The sequence below is a fragment of the Dermacentor albipictus genome, chromosome 4, assembly GCF_038994185.2.
Source record: "Dermacentor albipictus isolate Rhodes 1998 colony chromosome 4, USDA_Dalb.pri_finalv2, whole genome shotgun sequence".
Lineage (NCBI taxonomy): Eukaryota > Metazoa > Arthropoda > Arachnida > Ixodida > Ixodidae > Dermacentor > Dermacentor albipictus.
The window spans coordinates 155,608,228-155,631,747 of NC_091824.1; the positions used below are offsets into that span (position 1 = coordinate 155,608,228).

Genomic DNA, 23,520 nt, shown 5'->3' on the forward strand with positions numbered 1-23,520 from the left:
AATTTTTTGTCCTCCAGAAAAAATTTGTCAGACTGCTTTATGACTTACCATATAACAGCCATACACACAGTTTTTCTTTTTTTTTTTTCAAAACAAACATTATACCAGTAAAGAATCTTTATAACTATAAGCTAATGCTAGCTTTCAAATGCGAAGTACTTGAATATAGAAGGTTTCTACGCGACTTATCATCACTAAAAGAGAACATTTCTGTACACATTACCTGTCACAAAGAAGAATGCAATGTTAGACCGCTCAGGCTGACTACTCCAGAGAAAAACTGTCCTTCACCCTGCCCACTCTACTGAATAATTACAACAAAAGCACCACTGACATTTTAAAAATAACTAACGCTGAAATACAGCAACATTATGTATAAGGTATCCAGTCTTTCTCGTTAGTAAGCGTTCGTTTTTCTTGATACCCTTGATGATTTGACATTTGGTTAATTTGACTACTTTCTTCGGTCCTGTGAAAGGTCAACAAGCTTTTACTGTACAATTTTAGCTAACTTTCCTAACTTTCCTTATTATTTGCGTGCATACCTGGCAAATGTTGTTTCCTATTTCAGGTAAAAGCCACTTCAAGAAAAACAGGGGTTTGTTCACTAATTCCTCATTATTTTCAACAAGCATTGATTTCATCACCAATTTGGCTTCGGATACTGAGCAGCAGTTGCATTGTCTGCCTCTAATTTGGCGTACTTTTTCATTCATCACTCACACTCGCCACTTTTTCATGCTCATCACGTTTTTTCACTCATCATTGAAGTTCGGGAAGTATAAAGTAGGACTAGTCAAACCCACTTATAACGATCCCAGGTATAATGATTTTTCGGTTATACCGACCACATTTCAATGCACTTATGATTTTTCGACCATGCCTGTTGAAAGATTGTGGGGTTTCAAATGTGCTCTTGGGACAAAGGAATGACAAAACAGGAGTGTAAACAGTCGAAAGGGCATCTATTGCGCTGTTTATACACCAGTGCCAGCTAGCTGATTTACAACCAGTGGGACATGCCGACAGGCGCTGGCAGGTTGAGTAAGTCCAATTCACCACGACAGGACATCGAGTGAATACGTTCGCCCCATTGCAGACACGTTTGCCTAATTGTTAGTGTGTACAGTCACACAAGTAGTGGTCTGTTCGAATGATCATGTTTGTTTATCCTGATGCCCCGCTCTGAAGCCTTTCGGAGGATGGTCCCGTGAAGTGGGCTCATGGCTGCACAACACATTTGCGCAAGCCGCCAACTCCATGCAAAAGAGGTTGCTTGTTCCCTTTGCGCTCAGCTATCCATGCCGCCACATGGCACTAGCATCGGAACATCTGCATTATCTCTCCTGCCGCTGTACAACTACCGGTGGTGCGTGCGCAACACGAGGGAGCTGGCTTTCAAGAGAAGCGAGAGCCTTGCGGTGAAAACAAATTCAGGGGTGCAAGAGTACACATTTTATACGACTGCGACAATCTAAAACCGAAAAGTAAATGGCAACCCTTTAACGAGCAAGAGTGGGAGGATGCGGTGTCCAGCTCTCGGACCCTGCAGTTCAACTGCAGGCTGTCGGCTGGGCTTTGGAAGTCGCCGACAGACAGGGCCTCATGACCATAACAGGTGGCACTAGAGCAACTGATCGGACGGCCACCTCACGCACCCTGGAAGCCCATTATAGTCAACCAAATCTTTTCTGTTGACGAAATAAAGTTGTTACCACCACCACCACCGCCACCAAACATGCCATACTGTTACAACATGGTATAAAAGTTGCAAACAGGGATAAGGTATCTCAGAAAGGCCAGCCAATGTCTTGATAGGAGGACCTATCTTCACCACCTATCTTCATCAAAGGTGGCTTTATCATCCTCAGCAGGTTAGTTTTAACGAGTTAGCAGAGGGACGTTACATGTGGTTGTTGCCAGTCGCAGCTGGCCATAGAGGGAGAGAGTGAAAAGAAAATGAGCGCTGTTGCTTGACGTCTCTAGGCGTAGACGGCAAGAGCAGGTGAGTGGGAAGGTGGCAGAAAAAGAAGGCAGAAAAAAAAAAAGAACATAGGAGAGCGTTGGGTAAGTGAGAGGGTAGTTGGAAGGCAGCAACTTGGTCTTTCGATGGACATTGGCCTCAGTAGTTAGGCATAGGTGTCGTCACGGTGGTATGCAAAAGTGGCATGATCCTGTGTGGTGGAGGCACCAAAAAATATATTTTGGCATCTGGGTGGTGTGATTACCGAATAGTAAATTTCAAGTTGATTCAAGAAGTAAAAACAGTTAAATATTGAACTGAATATCAAATATCAGAAAATTTATGATGAAGCCTAATACTTATAAATTTTGGGCAAGAAAACATGGTGCTGCACATGCTCAGGAATCTGCTGGAATAGCATAACAATGATGTTGCAAGCTATCAATAAGTTGGGTGCATAAGAATTGGGATATAACAGCACGGTCTACTCATTATTATTAGTATGCCATAATTGGTTACAGCTGAGTTCTAGATGAAGGTCTGAAAAATCTGTAGAATGTCTGTTGAATAGAATCAAGTGCCTTTCGCCCTCTGGAGCTGAAGAAGTACTGAAATGATCTTGTACTAATGTGTTATGAAATTTTCAGTTTAACAGTAGACCTTTGTTTTATGGCAGTCTTTTATTGCATAGAAAGTGTTACTTTGTACTTCCCTCCAAAATGTAGAAAGTATTTTCTAGCTTTATGGGCAGGTGGGGATTGCAGGTTATTGTGAGCTTGTGAAGATCTGCACGACAGACTAAAGTGCTGACATTGCATCACATGACTCGATCACTGCTTTGTGCGTAGCCATTGTTGGCACTCTGTGGATTGACTGTGGCTGCACCCACAGTAAAAAGCAGGAGCCTTTTGATTAGTGGATTCAGCGTCATTTGCCACTTTTCAAAGGTTCTGAAATCGGCGAGGCCTTGTCAAATTTGTGCAAGGCACCTGCTCTCCTCTAGCAAGGTTGACGTTTGGGCGAGCTGGTACGGTTCCATGATAAAGTAAAGCTAGTGTGAAAGAATAAGGACAGAGACGTAGACAGCTATTCCAGGTGTTTCATTAAATACTACACTGAATATTAGAAAACTCTAATAGTAGATATTCGATTTGCGAATTGCGTTACCTGAATGTTCACTATTCGATTCGATGTGATGACATTTGAGTGTTCGCACATCCCTAGTCAGAACACCAATTAATTCGAACTCGTTAGTGCTAACACCTTTTTATTTGAACAGACTGGGTGCCCAGCAACCCTTCTAGCGGCAGCACACCAACCCATGCAGCGCTCAGGCCCAATGGTGTGCCGACCACTACTGCTGCAAGTAACCCTCCTGCACGTAAGTGACCATGGCATCTGATCACGTAGCCACTTTGAGCTCTGAGTGGGTTCGTTAGTCTTGGCAGCAGCACAGCACAATGCAATATTGACACACTTGCATTGTGGTTCTGTGCATAGGCCTCCTACGAAGTGCCTTGTATGATGGTGTATGGAATTTATGTGCAAGCTTCAAGTGATTTCGGTCTAGTTGCAGAAAGAACACAGACACACACTTCACCTGTTTTCTATCACAATGTGTATTGTGTGCGAAAATAAGTCTCTCACCAATTTTTTGGATCCGCACTATTATTCGAACATCCCTGCAGCATTGCAACCAACTACAGGGACACCTCGTTGAACCATAGTTGGCTGGAGCTCAGAAAAAGTATGCACTATACGGTAGTACTGCCTAACCAAAATAGCCTGATATCGCCCTCTTACCTGTCAGAAATGGAACTATGAGAGAGTACAATGAAAGGGTGAAAAACATGCAGTATTTATTCACTGAACACAACAAAAGTGTTATTTGCGGTGATGCCGCGGTGGCCTACCAGCGATGATGCCGCGGTGGCCTACCAGCGATGACAGTGGCCTCAAACTAAAACTCAAATGAAAAAACTCTAACGAAAAGCTGCAAGCCAGCTTTTCTGCCAGGCCCCCTCTTCTCAGCAAGCACTCGCATGAGGTTGACGTAACGCCCAGCTTCTTCCACTGTTGGGCCTCAATCGCTCCCATTGTCACTTTCCGTGTCGTCCTCATACTGTCGTTAGGTGAGACTTTGACAATAACAAAGGCAACAATAGCGAAAAGTCGAACCTTGAAAAGTCAAACCTTGTAACTGACAACTTTTTGCGGTCGCAGCAGCCCTGGTGAGCAACTTCTCCTTCGTATTCCAAACGCCACATACCATAGTCAACGGTAGATCGTTCCTGTGTGCCAGCGCCAACTTCTTCGTGCCACGTTTGACAGCATGGACAATGTCCAATCTTTCTTTTTGTGCTGAGCACCCGGTTTTTGTCTGTGCTTTGGCATGATGAGAGTCCTAGGTTGCACGACGCTGCAACACAGGCCACAACGCACTCTGGCACGACACCGAAATGATGTTGATGTGGCTTACCCTTCCAAGCCCACTCTGCGTTTGCGCTTAGAGGCTGTACTGATTTCTGAGGCTCGTTCTGCTGGGCCAACCTACCGCCGTGATTGCAATCACGATGTACTGCCTTGATTACACAACAGAATTGTGGAAACACTATGTGTTAACTGAGACTTATGCAATAAGCTGATGTGGTTTATGCGTACACAAAATGAATTATGTTCAATGACTGCTGAATTAGGGATCTGACTTTACTGTTTACTACTGTTTAAGTAGGTATGGTTTAAGTGAATACCAACTGGGAAAACCGGGGATTCTCAGGGATTTTGAGTAGTCTGGAAAAACTCAGGGAATTTGTGCCTCTATCAGGAAAAATTAGCTGCAATTTTATTGAAAGGGTTGAAATTCGTCGTAATGCTGGCTCAAGTATCAGACAGGAATTGTAATGAATCGTCTTTGATGCCCTGTTGTCCGCTGGAGGAGTTGCCAGTGTACAGTCAACAGCCAACTTTCCGGATTCCCGATAATTTGGATGGCTTCGCAGCACCACCATGTACCCCACAGAGTCAATGTATCGGAATGCCTGAAATTTCGGATGCAAGAACTCTTCGCCATTCGATTTTCCGGATGTTTTGCCATGACCGCATGTCCGAAACGGCAATAATCAAGGCCACCACCGTTGCCATTTTGATTACCTCGCTGCCTCGAACCGGCACTCTCGCACGCAGATCTGCTGGCAGCCATAGCCACCACTGCGTCAATGTTCGCTATGAAGCTTCTTGCTGTTGGGTGCCGTGTTTTCTATTGAAAGAATTCGCTGCTGACAGCAATGGCGCAGACTCCACCTTTATGGTCCTTGCGATTGGCTTAAAAGTTTGGAAAGCATGGTGTGTTGCATAATTCCGGTTCCTGAAAGTCAGCTTCGCCTCTGTACAGAAATCTTACTTGGTGAAGCATACGCAAAAGTATTGCAGTGAAGCATAACAAGCGTGTGGGAAGGGGCTATTGCCAGGGGACACAGTATGTATTCCTTAATTATACACGCATGCACCCGGTATTTCCTGTCACAGTATGAGCACCGATATGCCTAATACATGTACCGACAGGCCTCCAGAGCATTTTCGAATGTGCCTGTGGTGGTTTGAGCCCTTAAGGGCAGTAAATGACATGCATTTATTTTTCCGACTAGCCGATTTTTCGGACATTTTCGCGGCCCCTAGGGAGTTCGAAAAATTGGACGTGGACTGTGCAACTAACCAAGAAGATGCTTCAAATGGTCCGTGGGGCGAACGAGTGATGGAAGGAGGATAAGAACAGAAAGGACCTACACTTTCAGGAATGAACGGGAAAGGAAGCGTGCTGCCGCTGTTTTGAAGGAGCGTGAGCTCAAAAAACGAAGTGTTGGCTGATGCCGAGATGCAGGTGTCCCTCATCCAAACCAAAATGAATTCTAAACACGGTCTTAGAGTATGTCAGGACAGTTGAGGTTGACTTACGAACCGTTGAGAGAGAATCTCAATTGTGACAAAGTTCGGGCCTCATACCACTGAGCTTGCTATCAGTTGATAGAAATAGCTGATATTTGAAAATATTTGCTTTTGTATGCATCTCCTTTTTATTCGTATTTGATAATGTCCGACTCGATTTTCCATTTTCTTCGAAGACATTTTATTTGCTGTGCATTTTACTAACCCCTCCCTTCTGTTCTCTTTTTGAATAACATAAATACTACTGCTTAGTATTCAAATTGGACTAAGTCGGTTTTTTAATTATTTTTTTCATATGCTTACTAGAGAGTGACAGCACCGGGTGATATGGTTTCAGCCAGTCCTGACATAAAACATAGTTCGGTATCACTCCGGGAATTTTGCAAAGGCACTCAGGGAAAACTTGGAAAACTCGGGGAATTTGGAAATGTCAACTTGGTAGACACCCTGGTATGGTTTAACGAGGTTTTACTGTACCTGGGAAACATATTGCATGAACATGCTGTTAAAACAAATCGGAGAGTGAAAAGGTGAACGAAAGGGGTGTGTCTATTTTCCAGGACCTGCCAACAACAGCCCAAAGACCATGGAGCCACCAGTCTGGCAGCAGGGGGTTATGCCCCTGTCAGTGCAGGATGAGGCCTCCATGCTAGCACAGGCGATTGAGCTAAGCCGTCTGGATGAGGGTGCTGCTAGGTGAGCCTGCTTCTAGACATTGCTTTGGCCTGAAAAGGGAATGTTAGGTAGGGACTGACAACTAACTTATGCGTGATAATGCTATGGCAGAAATGAAAAGATTGTAAAGATTGTTTTTGTGTTGTGGGCATAAGAGAACACAGTATGTAACACGTTAACCGCTGTGGTAGCTGAGTGGCTCTGGCATTGTGCTGCTGAGCTCGAGGTCATGTGTTTGATCCTGGCCTCAGTGGCCAGATGCAAAAGCACTTGTGTACTTACATTTAGGCGCATGGTAAAAAACTCCCGGTTGTTTAAGTTAATCCGGAGTCTCCTACTGTGGCGTGCCTCATAATCAGATCGTAGTTATTATACAGTTTTATTATACAGATTTATTATACAGTTGAACCTGTTTATAAGGAACTCAATAGTCCTGGGAAAGTGTTCGTTATATCAGTGGTTCATTATATGTGGACTCTTCCTTCAAAACTCGCAAAAGCTAACATCACCAGCTGGCATCAGCAATTACGATTTGAGACCACGTTGGTCCAGAATCAGAATTTTCAGTACCTTCATTTTCGTTCCCTGGACTCTCCTGCACCTAACTGCAAGTTTCCATTAAAAATATAACCTAGAGAACGAAATGCAGTAACATACCTCCTTCAACATGGCACCTGGTCAGTTACGATCAGTTGCCATTTCAAAACTAAGAGCGCATCTGCTGACAATTTTTCTTTGAGAGCTTGTGGTGACACAAGTGGATTCTGCATACGGTAGTGAAGCGCTCTAGTTGGCCCAGTTCGTTCGTGCTTTCATGCTTTGGAACTTTGCGTGCGCCCTCCTTTTACAGCGAACAGGTTTGAAGTATTCATTGTAACAGTATGGTGCTTTTGAAAATATTTGTTACATCGGGACTTAGTTTCTATAGGCAGGCTCAGAAAATCGTAAATGCCATGAAATGTGGTCGTTATAACCAGTAGGTGGTTATATCTGGGATTGTTATAAATAGGCTCGACTGTGTAATGAATGTATTCAATGTGAAGTTCCACTTCCTGATCAGCACAGAGGCTGCCTGCTGGATGCTGTATTCTCTAATTTTGTGTGCCATTCCTGCAGCTGTGGACATGTTTGTTTTCCGTTTCTTACTTAGGCCCTCTTGGGGTTGCTGTCTCATTTTCTTGCTGTTGCTACTACCTGTGCGCTGCATAAAGAAAGGGGACTCCACCGAGAAGTACAGTTAAACCTCAATATAACGTAGTCTGTAAAAACGGCGATTTGCTTCATTATATTGAAATTTTGTTTTATTTCGTTCTTTTGTTGAAATTAGACCTTTTATGCAAATAACTACAGTCATCGATTAATTTTTCTTGCATGGAAAGGGACCACAAAATTTGCTGAATAATGGGGCAATAAAAAGAAAGCTTTAATGAAAAAAACAATTCACTTTGATAAATTTGGGAGTCGGTGACGAATGATACTGATTCATACCTCATACGTCAACCATATCTTCACATTGGCGGTACGAATTACGAGAAGCCAGCCACGCTTTCACATTCACTCACTCCACCTTCACTCCACCCTCGTGGCTGATGGCGTCACCCCCACTGCGACGATGCTATCAGGAAAAGCGCCGGCAGCGGGGAGCGAATGCTTCATCTGCCTCTCCCTTTAACAGGCCACCAAAATTCAGGATTACGCAACTTCCAAAACTAAATATGCGGGAAGACAGCTTACAAGTTGCCACGCCCTTTGGCAAGCCCACTTTTTATATGTGCGGCAGATTACCTTAAATGCAGGGTGCGCAGTTATGTATGCGCTCAACCGCACTTACAGCCATGCACAGCCACGGCTGAGACTCACACCAGCTTAACCCCCCCCCCACTCTGCCCCCTCCCCCGCCTGCTGGCGTGCTCGCTCCCGTCCCCCTCTTTGTAAGGCAGCACTCGTGAAGCCACAATTTTTCATGTCTCGCCCTCGCACACTTAGCACACTTGCACTTGCACCTAAAGTACACAATGCCTGGGGCACCATGCGATCTTATCACACTTGGACTTGGACTTTATACTGAACATGAGAACATGATGGGGTTACACTTCAAGTCGCAGTCCCTCTTATCATGCAGTGGCCAATTTGAGGTGCATTTGCAAGCAGCCACTTGCAATTCAATCATTTCACCATCTGTGTCTCGGGAAGTTTCCATTTATTGTCTCGGAATTCCTTTGTGGCGGCAGTGAAATCTTGTTATATTGAAATCGCATGCAAACACAGTTATATTGAGGTTCTAAGTACATGGTGTTGTATGGACAAGAGGTTATTAAATGTTAAGTACTTTGGTATATCGAGGTTTAACTGTATTGCTAAATGTTTTCTGTGCAGCTGCTGTAGGGTCGGGATTTGTGTAGAGTAAGCTTTGAGTTGCAGTAAAAAAGGGAAATGGGACATTGATAACAAGTAGTGAGCCTTTTGCAAGGGTGTTAAAGAGAAATATTCAACTAGATTTGTAGGTTGTAGGTACTATGTATCTACAGCTGGCTCCTGTGGCATTTCACTGTTGTGCAGCAGCATTGAAGAAGAGCAGCTGCGTATGGTCCTAGAGCAGTCTCGGCAAGAAGCACGAGGAAGAGGAGGAGGTGGCAACAACCGGCGAGGTGCACCACGGTTTCCCCGCCGAGGTTGGGGGGCCCCTGGTAGGGGAGGAGGGGCTGAGCGCCACCCGCAAATGGAGGCCCCACTGCCACCAGTGCCTCCAAACCTCCTCAACCGCATCACCATTGTGGGCAGCATAGATGCCGGCCGCCTCACTTCAGGGGCCATGCCGCCACCGCTGCCCCTAGTTCAACCTCCTCCAGCTCCGCCTCCGTCGTCGCCCAATGCGGAACCCACCGTGACATTTGACCAGTGGCTGTCACTATGCAGCCGCTACATGCCCCTGCTGGCCCAGGGCATGGTGGAGCTTCAACGCACGTGTGCCGCGGTTCGTTCGGCTGCTCCATCCCTTGACGGGGCACCCCTTTTGCTGCCGCCGCCGCCACTTTGGTCGTCACGATTTCCTCCGGGAGGTGCACAGTCACCCCTGTCATCCATGGCCCCTCCCATGACCCCGCCCATGAATTCCATAACCTCACCCATGGCCCCACCTCCCATGGGCCCTTCTCACATGGCCCCAGCTGATGGGGGCATTTTCAATCCTGCACCTTCGGCCTTCCAGTGCATTCCTCAGCCAGCGCGGCCACCGAGGCCGGTGAGTGCTCTTGCCCTTGCAATGGCTGGCCTCCCATTCACAGTGCAGGACAAAAATTCAGAAATGTTGAATGCCATCTGCTATGTCTAATGTGGTGTGAGAAACCAAATGACACAATGGACATCTGCAACTGTGTTGTTTTTTTTTAAGAATCTAATTTTGTTTCTTCAGCAAATTGGCCGAAATTCTTGAAATATTCAGGCATGCCTGAGTCTGCATCTGGTCCTTTCTTCATTAATTGTTTTTTTATTGTGATGACTACTAATATACACACTTGAAGCATGTTCTTGCCGCTGCCAGTGCTTTCTGTTGACATGAACATATGCCATGGTATAGACAGTGTATGCACTGCCTGAGCGCAGAGGGTTGGAAGCCTTCAGACATATGAGCGATGCGCAATGCTGGCTGCAAGAATGACCTTGTCAAGCACACTCCCTGTCACGCTCCACGAAGAAATGGAGAAGCATTCTGCCTTTTTCCGCTCGCATGAGTGTTGTGCAGACCTGCACTAGCATTCCTGCTGATCAGCTCTATACATACCACACTGTGGTGCATACACTGGCTTGAGCAGATTGAATTGCAAACATCTATTTAAAGCTGTCCGATCCTTTCATTGGGCTCATGGTTTTTCATCTGTTTCAACTCTTTCACCATTGAGGTGGGATACCTGCAATGCCACTGGTGGCACTCGTAATCACACCAGTGTTGTGAGGTGCCAGATAGCTGACAGGATGCTATTCTTTCTGCCCAGCAGCAATTGTCTCGTATGCTGTGTGAACATGTCGCCCCACTTATTGCTAGAACACTATTTGAGGAGTTAGATCACAACGCCAAACCTTGATGATGGCTGGTGATGGTAGCACATCCCGAGCAAAATGATGTGTAGACAGTTAACAGCTAGTAGTGAGTGAACCTGTGAGGCTTGTGTTAGCCCTATTTTTAAAACAAAGCTTCTTTGCCTACCTCTCCATGATTTGGTGTGTCCGTGGTGGCAGTGATTTTCATTAGCTGTCTTGCCAAGCAGTAGAAGCTGTTGCTATCAGGTATACTATCATGCGAAGGTCTTGCGTAACTTGGCACCGAATGCGTCAGTATAAATGTCAACAGCCTTTCTGGTGCTGTGCGAAGCTCACTATCTTCACACAGTCTCCAGAAGGCTTTTGGCTGTCTACTTCGGCCCATTCGGTGCTGAATCGGGTGAAATCTTGCAAAGTTGAAAGTATGGTAGTACATTGAAAGTGATGGCCTAAAAATATTGCCCCTGAATAAAACACCTTTATCCTGAAAGGTATGCCTCTGTTGCCTATGATCGTGGTGAGAAGTATTTGCCGCCAAAATCAGATGCAGGTTTATCATACTCGCGTTTTGTTTTGCGAGCTCATCAAAGCTTCATTTACACCAATCACCACTGTGCGTGGCACGATTTTTTGGATTCTACTTTGAAGGCAACTGTTTCATGACAGCGTTGTCTGTTGCTCGTTTTTCTGCCTGTGTTGCGTTTCGTGATGTATATAAGCTGTAATTCTAGGTATTTGGTCATTTTTAAGTCAAAAGTCGTGAAGTACATGGTTAAACATAGGAATCGTGCTGCCAGAAGGCTTTTCGGTGTTGAAGTCTTCTTGTTCCACTGGCACAAGCAGCACGACAAGCTGCTCACTACGAATCAGACATGCTGCAACTACCAGAAAGCTGTCACTGTTTGAAAATAGTAGTGGACTCGTGTATTTACTACAAACGTAAGTTATGGACCCAGCTATAACATACTATCAGCTGCTACAGACAGAATTTTGGGCAAATTTTGTCTAGATGATGCATATAGAGATGCATGTTTGTAGCAGTGCATTGCATGCAAATTTTTTCCAGCCACTTGCGGAAAGTACAAAAATATCCTTTTGTTTAACAAATGAATAAACTAGCAACAAGCTCCCTACAACGGCGACCCATGCAACACACCACCGACTAATGGAACGTTTTTGGAATGACCACACAAGCAGCTTACTGCTGCCCACCACTGTTAGCTCGGTACCAAGCAGGTGCAGAGGGTGCCACTAGGCTTAACCCGCTCCACTTTGAAGCCGTAGGTTACAATGTATTAAGAAACATTGATGATCGCAAAATGGATTGTATTGGGAACACTTCTCGATTTCTCACAACATCAGCTTGCACGAAAAAGAAGTTTGGCTACTATTCGCATCGTCCAGGCTGCGATGTGCTTGATGCAGTCGGGCCATCACTCATGCAGGGCAGTGACAGCTGTAAGCGGGCTCCGAGTTCAACTTGCTTTATATCGCAACTCTCGATCAAGCTAGAGCTTTGACAGTAGTCATTGCTTGTCACGAAAGGCAAAATTACGAATTCAGTATTTTCCATAACGACTCTTATGTGGGAAAAACAAATTGTAGCCCCTTTTTTGTTATTTGTGATGGAGACACAGTCGAGCCGGCTGTGTCTGCAATGGCACAAGTATCACTTGCATCTATCTTTTTTGCCAACAGTAAAATCCTCCTATTGTGCGAAAGTACTCCCACTTGTTACAAGCTAGCATCTGGAAGACACTGGACAGCAAAGCGCCGTACTTCTACTGCATTTGTATGGTTACCATGTAAATCTGTGTTTCTCTGTTTATTTATATTACAGTAAAAGCTCGTTAATTCGAACCGCAACGGGAAGCCGCTTCAGTTCGAATTAATGAAAGTTCGAACTAACGAAACGGAAGGAGAACAACTGTACACTGCGATTTGGAAGCAGCAGGGCATGTCAAAAATTTAATGCTTGAAAAAGTCCGTGATCGTGGTCTGCCTTTTTTCCTTGAAGGTGACAGCTAGCACGTTTTGCTCTAACGAGCGAATGTGGCGGAAGGCCTTCTCTTCGCCTTCTTTAAAACTGAAGAAGAGACGGGCAGCATTCAATCCAGCCATGACCTCCGCAGCGGAGGGCCGCACTGGCGCTTCGTCTTCCTCCTCGTCACTGGCAGCGACAGGTTCAGCGCTTCGGACCTGAGGAATTATGTCCTCATCTGTCAGCGCGCCACACACCACTGCACTCTCGTCCACGTTCACATAGTCAGCAAAGGAGATATATCGTCCGAAACATCCGCCATGGCAGCAATGACGCCATCTTCGAGCGCAGGTGGCTGGTTTCCTCCTTGTAGAGCTTGCGCGCTGAAGCCGCAGTGGTGATAGCAATTTGCTATGGTAACCGCAGTTACTTGCTCCCAAGCACGTACAAGCATGTGTAGCGCACTTAGGAGTGTCACCTGATAATTATTACACAAAATAATTCGCTCCAACAGATGGCACCGATAAAATGATTTAAAATCTTTAATGATACCTTGGTCCATGGGCTGCAGCGCCGCTGTAGTGTTAGGTGCAAGGAAGGCTAGCTCAATGGCCTTCGTCTCGACGTCGACCTTATGAGCCGAACCATTGTCAACGAGCTGGAGGACTTTCCGTCAACAACACTCAAACGTTTTGTCCATCTTCGCTAGCCACTGTCCGAACAGTTCCCCTGTCATCCATGCCTTTCTGTTGGCCACATAACATAGTCCACTGGGAGGGACCGGATGTTCTTGAAGCAACGCGGACTTTTCGATTTGCCGATCACTAAAAGCGGCAGCTTTTCAGTTCCTGCCATGTTCACTGCAACCAATACAGTTATTCTCACCTTGCTTCTTTTCCCTCCAGTGCACTTGTCACCTTTATATGTGATTGTTTTGGTAGGCAGCAATTTCAAAAATAAAGCAGTTTCGTCCGCATTTAATATGTCCTGTGGAGAATACTTCTCCATGTGGCTTTGCAACACCTCGGAGGGCCAAGTTTCACACGTTTCAACGTTTACGGCCTTTGCTTCTCCCGACACGGCATGGAAAACAAGGCCGTAACGCTCGCGGAAATGGTGCACCCACCCATCTGAAGCAGCAAAGTCATTGCAACCCAGCTGCAGGGCGAAGTCCGCTGCCTTCGCCAGTATCACAGGGCCGCTCATTGGAATATCCCAAGCGCGCAGGTCCTTTATCCAAAGCAGTAGTGCTTTCTCGAGGTCGGGATACTTCGCGGGCCGCAACCTCTTCCTTTCGTTGGCAACTTCTGCCGCCAAGGCATCTTCAATAGCGCTCTTATTCTTTATGCAAGTAGATAGCGTGCTTTTCAGTATTGCATGCTCCTTAGCAATTTCTTGCTTGGACAAAAGTCCGGCATCCACTTCCTGCAGGATATCACTCTTCTCTCGCAGTGATTTGGCGCGGTATTTGCCGCGGGCACATGCCATATTCAAGTCGCAGCTCTAGATCCGAGTTTGCCACACCACCGATGTCCACCGGAACGAATGTTAGCCGAGGCTTAACACTATCACTAAGAATCGCGACAGCCGGTACCACCTAACCTTAAAACAGACGTGCATAACTGATGAAGGCTGCCGAGACAAAGGCGCTGAACACGCTGAACAAGATTTACAAAGCCTCCGAGATTTGTGATGTGCAAGAAGTCTAGAAGGTCACGTAGAACGGAGAGGAGGCAGCCGCCGCTGCCTACTGGCCGACCCCGCGCCAGTTAGATTTTTCCCGACTTTGCCTTCTCTTGCCATTCTCTCCGTTCCGTAGGCGCCGCCGCCTCTGGCCGTGTGCCAGGTGCCAAGCCGCCGGCACGGTGGTGCATAGTTGGAATTATCCGTGGCGTAACCTTCTCGCGTTCGAATTAACAGGCTTTTTTATACATCGACTTCTGTGTAGGTTGGCCGAACCAAATCGCACAGTTTGAATTATCCATAAATTCGAATTATTGAAGTTCGAATTAACGAGCTTTCACTGTACTACCATTTTTTTCATAGTTCTTGCGATCACCTCCGACTTCTATCACTAGACGGCGGTAGTGCCAAGTCTGCCATTTCACATCATCATCATCAGCCTGGCTACGCCCACTGCAGGGCAAAGGCCTCTCCCATACTTCTCCAACTACCCCGGTCATGTACTAAATGTGGCCATGTCATCCCTACAAACTTCTTAATCTCATCCGCCCACCTAACTTTCTGCCGCCCCCTGCTATGCTTCCCTTCCCTTGGAATCCACTCCGTAACCCTTAATGACCATCGGTTATCTTCCCTCCTCGTTACATGTCCTGCCCATGTCCATTTCCTTTTCTTCATTCCAACTAAGATGTCATTAACTCGCGTTTGTTCCCTCACCCAATCTGCTCTTTTCTTATCCCTTAACGCTACACCCATCATTCTTATTTCCATAGCTCGTTGCGTCGTCCTCAATTTCAGCAGAACCCTTTTTGTAAGCCTCCAGGTTTCTGCCTCGTAGGTGAGTACTGGTAAGACACAGCTATTATGCACTTTTCTCTTGAGGGATAATGGCCAGCTACTGTTCATGATCTGAGAATGCCTGCCAAACGCACCCCAGCCCATTCTTATTCTTCTGATAATTTCTGTCTGATGATCTGGATCAGCGGTCACTATCTGCCCTAAGTAGATGCATTCTCTTACCACTTCCAGTGCCTCGCTACCTATCGTGAACTGCTGTTCTCTTCTGAGACTGTTAAACATTACTTTAGTTTTCTGCAGGTTAATTTTTAGACCCACCCTTCTGCTTTGCCTGGCCAGGTCAGTGAGCATGCATTGCAATTGGTCCCCAGAGTTACTAAGCAAGGCAATATCATCAGCGAATCACAAGTTACTAAGGTATTCTCCATTAACTCTTATTCCCAATTCTTCCCAATCCAGGTATCTGAATACCTCCTGCAAACACGTTGTGAATAGCATTGGAGAGATCGTATCTCCCTGCATGACGCCTTTCTTTATTGGGATCTTGTTGCTTTCTTTATGGAGGACTACGGTGGCTGTGGAGCCGCTATAGATATCTTGCAGTATTTTTACGTACGGCTCGTCTACACCCTGGTTCCGTAATTCCTGCATGACTGTTGAGGTTTCGACTGAATCGAACGCTTTCTCGTAATCAATGAAAACTATATATAAGGGTTATATTCCACGCATTTCTCTATCACCTGATTGATAGTGTGAATATGGTTTATTGTTGAGTAGCCTTTACGAAATCCTGCCTGGTCATTTGGTTGACAGAAGTCTAAGGTGTTCCTGATTGTATTTGCGATTACCTTAGTGAATACTTTTTAGGCAACGGACAGTAAGCTGATCGGTCTATAGTTTTTCAAGTCTTTGGCATCCCTTTTCTTATGGATTAAGGTTATGTTGGCGTCCTTCCAAGATTCCAGTACGCTCGAGGTCATGAGGCATTGTATATACAGGGTGGCCTGTTTTTCTAGAACAATCTGCCCACCATTCTTCAACAAATCTGCTGTTACCTAATCCTCCCCAGCTGCCTTCCCCCTTTGCGTAGCTCCCAAGGCTTTCTTTACTTCTTCTGGCGTTACTTGTGGGTTGTCAAATTCCTCTAGGCTATTCCCTCTTCCATTATCGTCCTGGGTGCCGCTGGTACTGTATAACTCTCTACAGAACTCCTCAGTCACTTGAACTATCTTATCCATATTAGTAATGATATTGCCGGCTTTGTCTCTTAGCGCATACATCTGATTCTTGCCTATTCCTAGTTTCTTCTTCACTGTTTTTAGGCTTCCTCCATTCCTGAGAACATGCTCAATTCTATCCATATTATACTTCCTATGTCAGCTATCTTACACTTGTTGATTAACTTGGAAAGTTCTGCCAGCTCTATTCCAGCTGTAGGCTTAAAGGCTTTCATACATTGGCGTTTCTTAATCACATCCTTCATGTCCTGCGATAGCTTACCGGTATCCTGTCTAACGAAGTTACCTCCGACTTCAATTGCACACTCCTTAATGATGCCCATAAAAGTGTTGTTCATTGCTTCAATGCTAAGGTCCTCTTCCTGAGTTAAAGCTTGATCTGGAATTCCTCTATTTTCCCTCCTACCACTAGCTCATTGATCAGCTTCTTATGTACCAGTTTCTTCCGTTCCCTCCTCAAGTCTAGGCTAATTCGAGATCTTACCAACTTATGGTAACAATATATGGGCCCTAATATGGGGTAGAATGGATGTCGGGTGTAATGAACCTTTCTCGCTATAATATTATGGTCTGTTGTAACACTCGTTGAGTGTAGTTGAAATGCAGTTCAACTTGTACAAGTATGCGGAACTAAATTTATACTATAAGCCATATCTGTACCAAAATTGGAACCCGCCGTGTTTGCTTAGTGACTATGGTGTTGGACTGCTAAGCATGAGGTCGCGGGATGGAATCCTGGCCACAGTGGCCCCATTTCATTGGGGACGAAATACGAAAACACCTGTGTACTTAGGTTTAAGTGCACGTTAAAGAACCCCACGTGGTTGAAATTTCCAGAGTGGGGGACACTATGGCACGCCTCATAATCAGATCAAGGTTTTGGCACATAAAACCCCATAATTTCTTATTTTTTAGCAAGTAGAACTGACAGCAAAGAGAGCTGGCTTTCAGGACATCAATGGTCTGTTGGAAAGGTGTATTGAAAAGAGGAGCAGCAGTAGAAGCATTGCGGGGAATTATGAGATACAAATAAATTCTAATCGTCCTTGTTTAGTATGTTTCTTTGCGAGATTAAAATTTATGTATTAAAACTTTATAAAGGTCACATCACTGCTAAAATCTTCATGCAAGCAAATATAAGTTCAGCAGTCACTCAAGGCAATAAGAGTCCTCTGCACATTCTTTAAGTATAGCTTTGGGAGATTTCAGCACCAGTGCTGCTGCTGCTGCCGTCTTGACATTACAATCAGCATGCACAAGGTGTGCAGCAGAAATCTTCTGTATGAGGGCACAGGTCGGTACTCTGCACTCCCATCCTTAAAATTAATCTGCAGAAACGGTATGCTACTTTCAATCATGCTGTTTAGTGCAAGTGAAAGAAGTGTCCAAGAGATTGCTGGATACAAATTTTCTTGAGATTCATAGCCTGTAATATAGTCTTAGTTGCCCTTGTTAAAAAAAGAACAAAAAAAACACTGTTTGATGCCATCTGTATGTCATAAGCCAGTCACAATGCGGAGAAACACAACTAGACCACTTATGACATAACTGCTCATAGTGCAAGATTGCAGGACTTACCTAAGCAACAGAGAAGCCTCTATGTCTCTACTCATAGCCTCTAAGATCAGGTGGCATTGAATCGCTTGATCTCCGATGTCGTGCTCTGCTCTTGCTGATTGTCAGAGAGGTGCACTCTGTGCTATGTTCCGCACGGAATACATGTGCATGGTTGCTTTTCAGCTTTTCAGTTTGTGTGTGGAAAGTAAATGCTTTCCTCTCTTGCCTTTTTTTTTGTGTGTGTTTCATGTGAAGACCATTTGTAAAAGCCGGTTCTCTGATATTAAACTTTCAACATGCGTAAATTCAAAGGGATGCAAACATCCCATTCTCATGCTTCGATTGTCAGATAAGCACACTGTTTGATCTACATGTTTTGCCCTTGTACAGACGTTGAAAATTATTCTTTTGAGTATGGTGCAGTACCACTTATAGTCCAGAAATTCCCGACTCCAGTGACTTATAAGTAGTCTACACTGTACTCAGGACCAGGTGAGCTTACTATAAGTCAAAAACTGAGGATTGCTTGTGACAAGCAGAGGTCACCTGTGTTCTTTAAAGGCCAACTGCAACAAAATTTTGGACTGCGCAAGAAACCTAGTTTAGGATAATGTAGATATAGAGGAGCCCTTGCGCAAAATTTGACATTTGAAGTACATGCAGTCTTGGAGGCAACGAGCCCTTTTCCCATCGAGAGGCTCAAGAATACCGCAGGCTCTGGTTAGTCTCTGTGGTTCACAAGTGGCAACGCCAGCCAGTCAAGTGCCCACGGCATGCTGAAAATCTCAGGCGTGGTGTGCTAGGACATCGGTCAACCAGGTGTATGCATTGCCTGCTTAGGTGGTGTTTAAAGGCTGCTAACAAACAAAAATAACTTTACAGTTACCAGCTCTGCACCTTTGCCAAGATTGGTTCAGTGGTATATGCTACCCATTCATAACAAATTTAGCCAAAATGAAATTTCCTTGCTGTTGGCGTTTAAGGGATTAGGGATGGCTAAGGCAAATATAAGTCACAGTAAAGTGGTACTGTTTATGTGTCTAGCATTCCTTCAAGCATGGTCTGCATTTACTTCCACTATGGTACTGGTCTTGCAGAACTTGTTAATTTGGAATCGCATAAAGTGACCTAATTGTGGGCAACCAGTATAAACCATTAGGCAGAGCTTGTTCTCACATGTCATCAAGGTGGCAGATGCAAAGCCAGTTCCCTGTCTACCGGTTCATTCAAAGTAATTTCCTGCCGGAACTGATGTTAAGTTTTCTTTATTTCTTCTTCTTTTTTTTCATACTGGATGCTGTGAGGCCATGTTAAGATGCAGCAGTCAGGTGTCATTTGTTGCGTTATACTCTAGGCATGTGCTGAATGCAAGCAGTTACAGTTTAGAATGGACTGTAACTGTAAGTCGCCTCCTACCTAGAGGCACACGTAATAGTGCATCTATACTCAGCATTGATCCTCTATGTACAGTGCTTGATTGCAACAGTGGAAACACACTTGACACGTTAGATTATGATAGGCATCTTATTATGTGCATCTCTTTGTGTGATGATCATGTTGTGCCCTTCATTATATGTTGCTAGACAGTTCTCTTAAACATTCTTCTCAGCTTGTGTCCATTCAGCTGGCACTGCCAGTTCTAAGGTCCTTGACACTCTCGTGCAGGTTCGCGGTGCCGGTCACAATGCTGGCTTGCACCAGAAAAATGTACAGCAGCATCACCAGCAGGTGCCAGCCGCGCATGTTGGCAAGAGGCAGCACCTCAACGAGCAGGTGAGCAGGCCATCCCTACTAGCATCTGTGACTGCCTTCCTTGAGCTAGAAAATGTGCATGCAGGTGCACATTGGGGGACAGAGTTCGGGCGATGTGGGTCATCGCCTACACCAGAAAAACATGCAGCAACATCCACATCAACCTTCAGCAGCTGCTAATGCTAGCAGAAAGCAGCAGCCCACTGAACAGGTAAGCCAATCATCAAACCGTTTTCACATCTCTAGAGGGAGACTGCAGGTCAGGAGACTGCTGAAACCCAAGTCTGAAATTATTTTAATCTTTGGTTTCTCTGGTAGAGGCCCATGCCCTAAGTGGCTTATTTATATACAAACTGCACAGAGTATGACGTAGTGTAGATGTGGTGACACTACCTTCATATTCCCTATAAGAAAAAAATTGTCATCCGGGAAAAATTGTCATCCACCTGACTTTAGTAGAAACTGCATAGAAAACCAGTGCGGGATTCTTCCTCATGGATTTCTTTTGTAGCCCCGTGCTACAGTCAGGTTGATGATAACTTTTCCCTTTTATGAACCTTCCATCGCCTAGCGGGCTTCCATAAAACTGATTTGTCAAATTCCATTTTAAAAAATTTAGACAAATGCTGCTGGCCTGAATTTTCTACAAAGGTAAGATTAATAGAAATGGCCAAGCTTTGGGAAAATGCTGCTGACCTGAATTTACTAGGTAGGTAAATTGAGTATAGGTGACCAAGCTTTGAAAAGTTGTTAGACAAGGATTACACTTCAAAGCGGTGAAAACCGAAAAAGAAAAGCATCAATGCATTTGTTATTGTTTCTTTTCCCTCCACTCTGCCCCTCTACATACAAGCGTGCAACCTGTCCAATGGATTTCAATTCATATACTGTATTGATTTGAGTATAAGCTAGTCACAGTTTTAAGGCATGAAGTGCACTTGGGGGACCCAAGAAATGGAAATTACATATGTACACCAATATAAGCTGATGTAGATTTATGAACAGATAATTCAGACTCAGCGTGGATTGCCCTATATGCGGAGTAATTGGACGGCCCCTGAATAATCGGTGCAGATTACGTGTTAATTTCACCTTGAGGTGTGACTTCACTGCAGTGTGCACAGTGCTGCTGTGAAGCCACAACATAAGGCACAACTCGCACTGCTGTATAAGTCGCACCTCAAGGTGAAATTCACATATAACCCTGTACCCCAGCTTTAGTGTTAAATTTCTGAAATTCTCAATGCAGGTTACATGCTCGTAAATGTGGTACTGCCTCACCTGCCAAGGCTTATTAGTTGCTACAGTTTGCACTGCCGTCTAAAACCTGCATCGCCGGAAATGTGGCAAAACAGTAACTGAATTTACCAGCCTTGAATATAAGGTGGGGGTGACTTCGAGGCTAAGGATTCTGCGAAAAAAACCTCGCCTTATATTCAAATAAATGCGATATGCATGAAATACAATGTCGCGGTTTTGACATTAAGAGATTAAAATATTGGTGGCATGAATTAGAGATTAGAGATTATATATTCCGGTTGTGAATTAGAATATCTGGCCAAGTTATGCATGTAATGCATAGGACAACTGTGTTCTCAGGGCAACAGAAGGGCGTTGACGGCAGCCAAGGATTAAATGAAGTGATGAGTTTACGAAATTTTCAGTCATGGTGCATGTTGAGATAGTGCAGGACTGAAGTGAGTTGAGATCTCTGGAAGAGACCTTTTATGTGCAGTGGTATTAAAATTGACTAATGATGATGTCACGAATAAATGAGGGTGGCTGTTACTGCCACACTGTGTATTTAGTTGTTAAAGCTGTGTAGTTGTGCTAGGAACACACCTGAACCTTGATTTGATAAAGTGATGTTTTCAGCAGACAACTTCTGAAATTGGGGTTTACATGTTTTAGTAGAGCAAACCATTTGATGCAGTGCCTTAAAAGCTCTGTTGAGTGACATGCTGTTGATGAATATGTTTAAGGAAGGTGATGATAGGAACTTTGATGGTATTATCGGAGTTGAAGTGCTGTATTTCTTTGTTTCTTCATGGCATTGTAAGAGTGTAAAACCGTGCTGCTGTGGCATATGTGTTAGCCACTATCGCGTGTGGCAGGCCATTGAAGGCCATGGCTTTTGAGATAGAGTTGAAAAGCAGGAAGGAGCGGATCAGCTGCTTGACAGGCTAGTTGATTCATACTTGACCTGAGCATTTTTGTATTCCACCCCCACGAGAGTGCAACTGTCACGGTGGGGAGCTGAACCCATGCTCTTATGCCCAGCAGCAAAACACTAGCCGCTGAGACACAACAGGGGTTTCAAGCAACCTTCTGAAGGCTGCAACGTTTGTATGCAGGTCCACAGTGGTGGGCAAGGTTCCGACGACACTGGGCATCGCCAGCTTCAGAAACCTGCACAGCAACAGCCCTTGGCAGCCAACATGGGCAGTAAACAGCATACCTCTGAACAAGTAAGCAGGAATTAAGAATTATCATCTTGACTGTTCAGTTTTGCATCATATTTTCATGGGCCTTTCCAACGAGCATGTCCTGGGCATTGCCATAATATGCATTTCTCTTTGATGGGCACAATCACATGTTCAAGAACACTAGCAAGAATACAGGACCTGTCATTTGCACCTCCTTGCAGCAGTACACGGAATGCAGTGTTCAGACTAAACAGTGAAAAGGTCTGTTGCCTCATTTACTGGCCAATGCTCAGAATAGGAGCAAGGTGTGGGGAAAGAAGGGACTCTCAGAGCCTCAAAGCATTGAGCAGGAGACACTTAGAAAAAGCAGCACCACTGCCCAATACAACCAGATAATGTGGCAGTGCTCTAAGTGGCCTGAAAGATGGATCGATGATATGAAAATACCCTTCGAAATTAGATGGTTGCAAACACCAGCAAGCTCATTCTTTTTGCTTTTCTGCTGCCATGACTTGAGCCTAGCATGGAGGTGTCATACAGAGACTGCAAAGATCACCATCACTGTCCTCTAACGTAAGATATTTAGCTGTGAAAGAAACAGACAAGCAAAATACTTCATCTTAAGTTGGAGTAAAAAATGCTGTTTCTTTTTTTTTTTAGTTCTTAAATTACATTCCAGAGCAATTTGATATAAATAGCGTTGCCTGCATAGATAGTGGCTTTGCACACATAGGCATTTGTATCTTTCCGAAGCTATACATTTGGTGTAAATTTTCAGCGCAGCAACAAAGAGCATGAGCAGTGCCATGCAGCAAAGGATACATTTTCTTTACTTATGCAGTTGACTTTCGTTAATTCGATTCTGGTTAATAAGGTTTTCCTGTTCAATTTGATCCCGGCCGAAGGTCCCAGCTGGCGCCAATGCATTTCTATGGGCCCAATTTTTTTAAATCTTAAAATTGGCCATTCCTGCCTAATTCCAACTTAACCAGTTGGCATACACCTGCTTGACCCCTGTAGCGGCCCTAATAGTGACCCCTTTATTGGCAGCATCTGTATCGGGAGAGCTTAGGGAACAGTGAATATGTTAAACATACGTCATCTCCCGTCGAAAGTGCCTATTTTCGGCCTGCTCTTGAAATATTTCCAAGCAATAATCGTAGCTCACAATGTGTGACTATGCTATTTACTCAATTCTAATGTGCAACTTCTTTTTTTCCTGGAAAGTTGTGCCATAAATTCCCCGTGAGGTGCAGTCAGATATAAAAGCGAAACCGTGTTCCCGGTGTTCGTGCGCTTTCCCACATAACATAGCTATATTGCATCGAACCGACTTTAAGAAACCGGCCACCATTGTGCAGCACTATGAGATCCTTGCCCATTTTTGTTGTTAAAAAATTGGGTGCATGTTAGATTTCTACATTGTTTAGGAGCTTTAATGCCATTTGTATGTTAGTTTTCTGCTTT

At 44.7% G+C, this 23,520-nt stretch overlaps 1 protein-coding gene across 5 annotated transcripts in view; it reads left to right on the plus strand.

Annotated features, from left to right (window-relative positions):
• LOC135903778 (WAS/WASL-interacting protein family member 1-like) overlaps nucleotides 1-23,520 on the plus strand; it is a 79,174-nt gene that overhangs the window by 40,796 nt on the left and 14,858 nt on the right. For 4 of the 5 annotated variants that reach the window (XM_065434160.2, XM_065434164.2, XM_065434162.2 and 1 more), the window contains exons 6-11: nucleotides 3,243-3,344; nucleotides 6,466-6,601; nucleotides 9,140-9,821; nucleotides 19,541-19,648; nucleotides 19,713-19,838; nucleotides 21,982-22,095. In XM_065434160.2, coding sequence (XP_065290232.1) covers nucleotides 3,243-3,344; nucleotides 6,466-6,601; nucleotides 9,140-9,821; nucleotides 19,541-19,648; nucleotides 19,713-19,838; nucleotides 21,982-22,095 — 1,268 coding nt within the window. The remainder of the gene's footprint in view (nucleotides 1-3,242; nucleotides 3,345-6,465; nucleotides 6,602-9,139; nucleotides 9,822-19,540; nucleotides 19,649-19,712; nucleotides 19,839-21,981; nucleotides 22,096-23,520) is intronic. The other variant, XM_065434161.2, reaches the window with a different exon arrangement.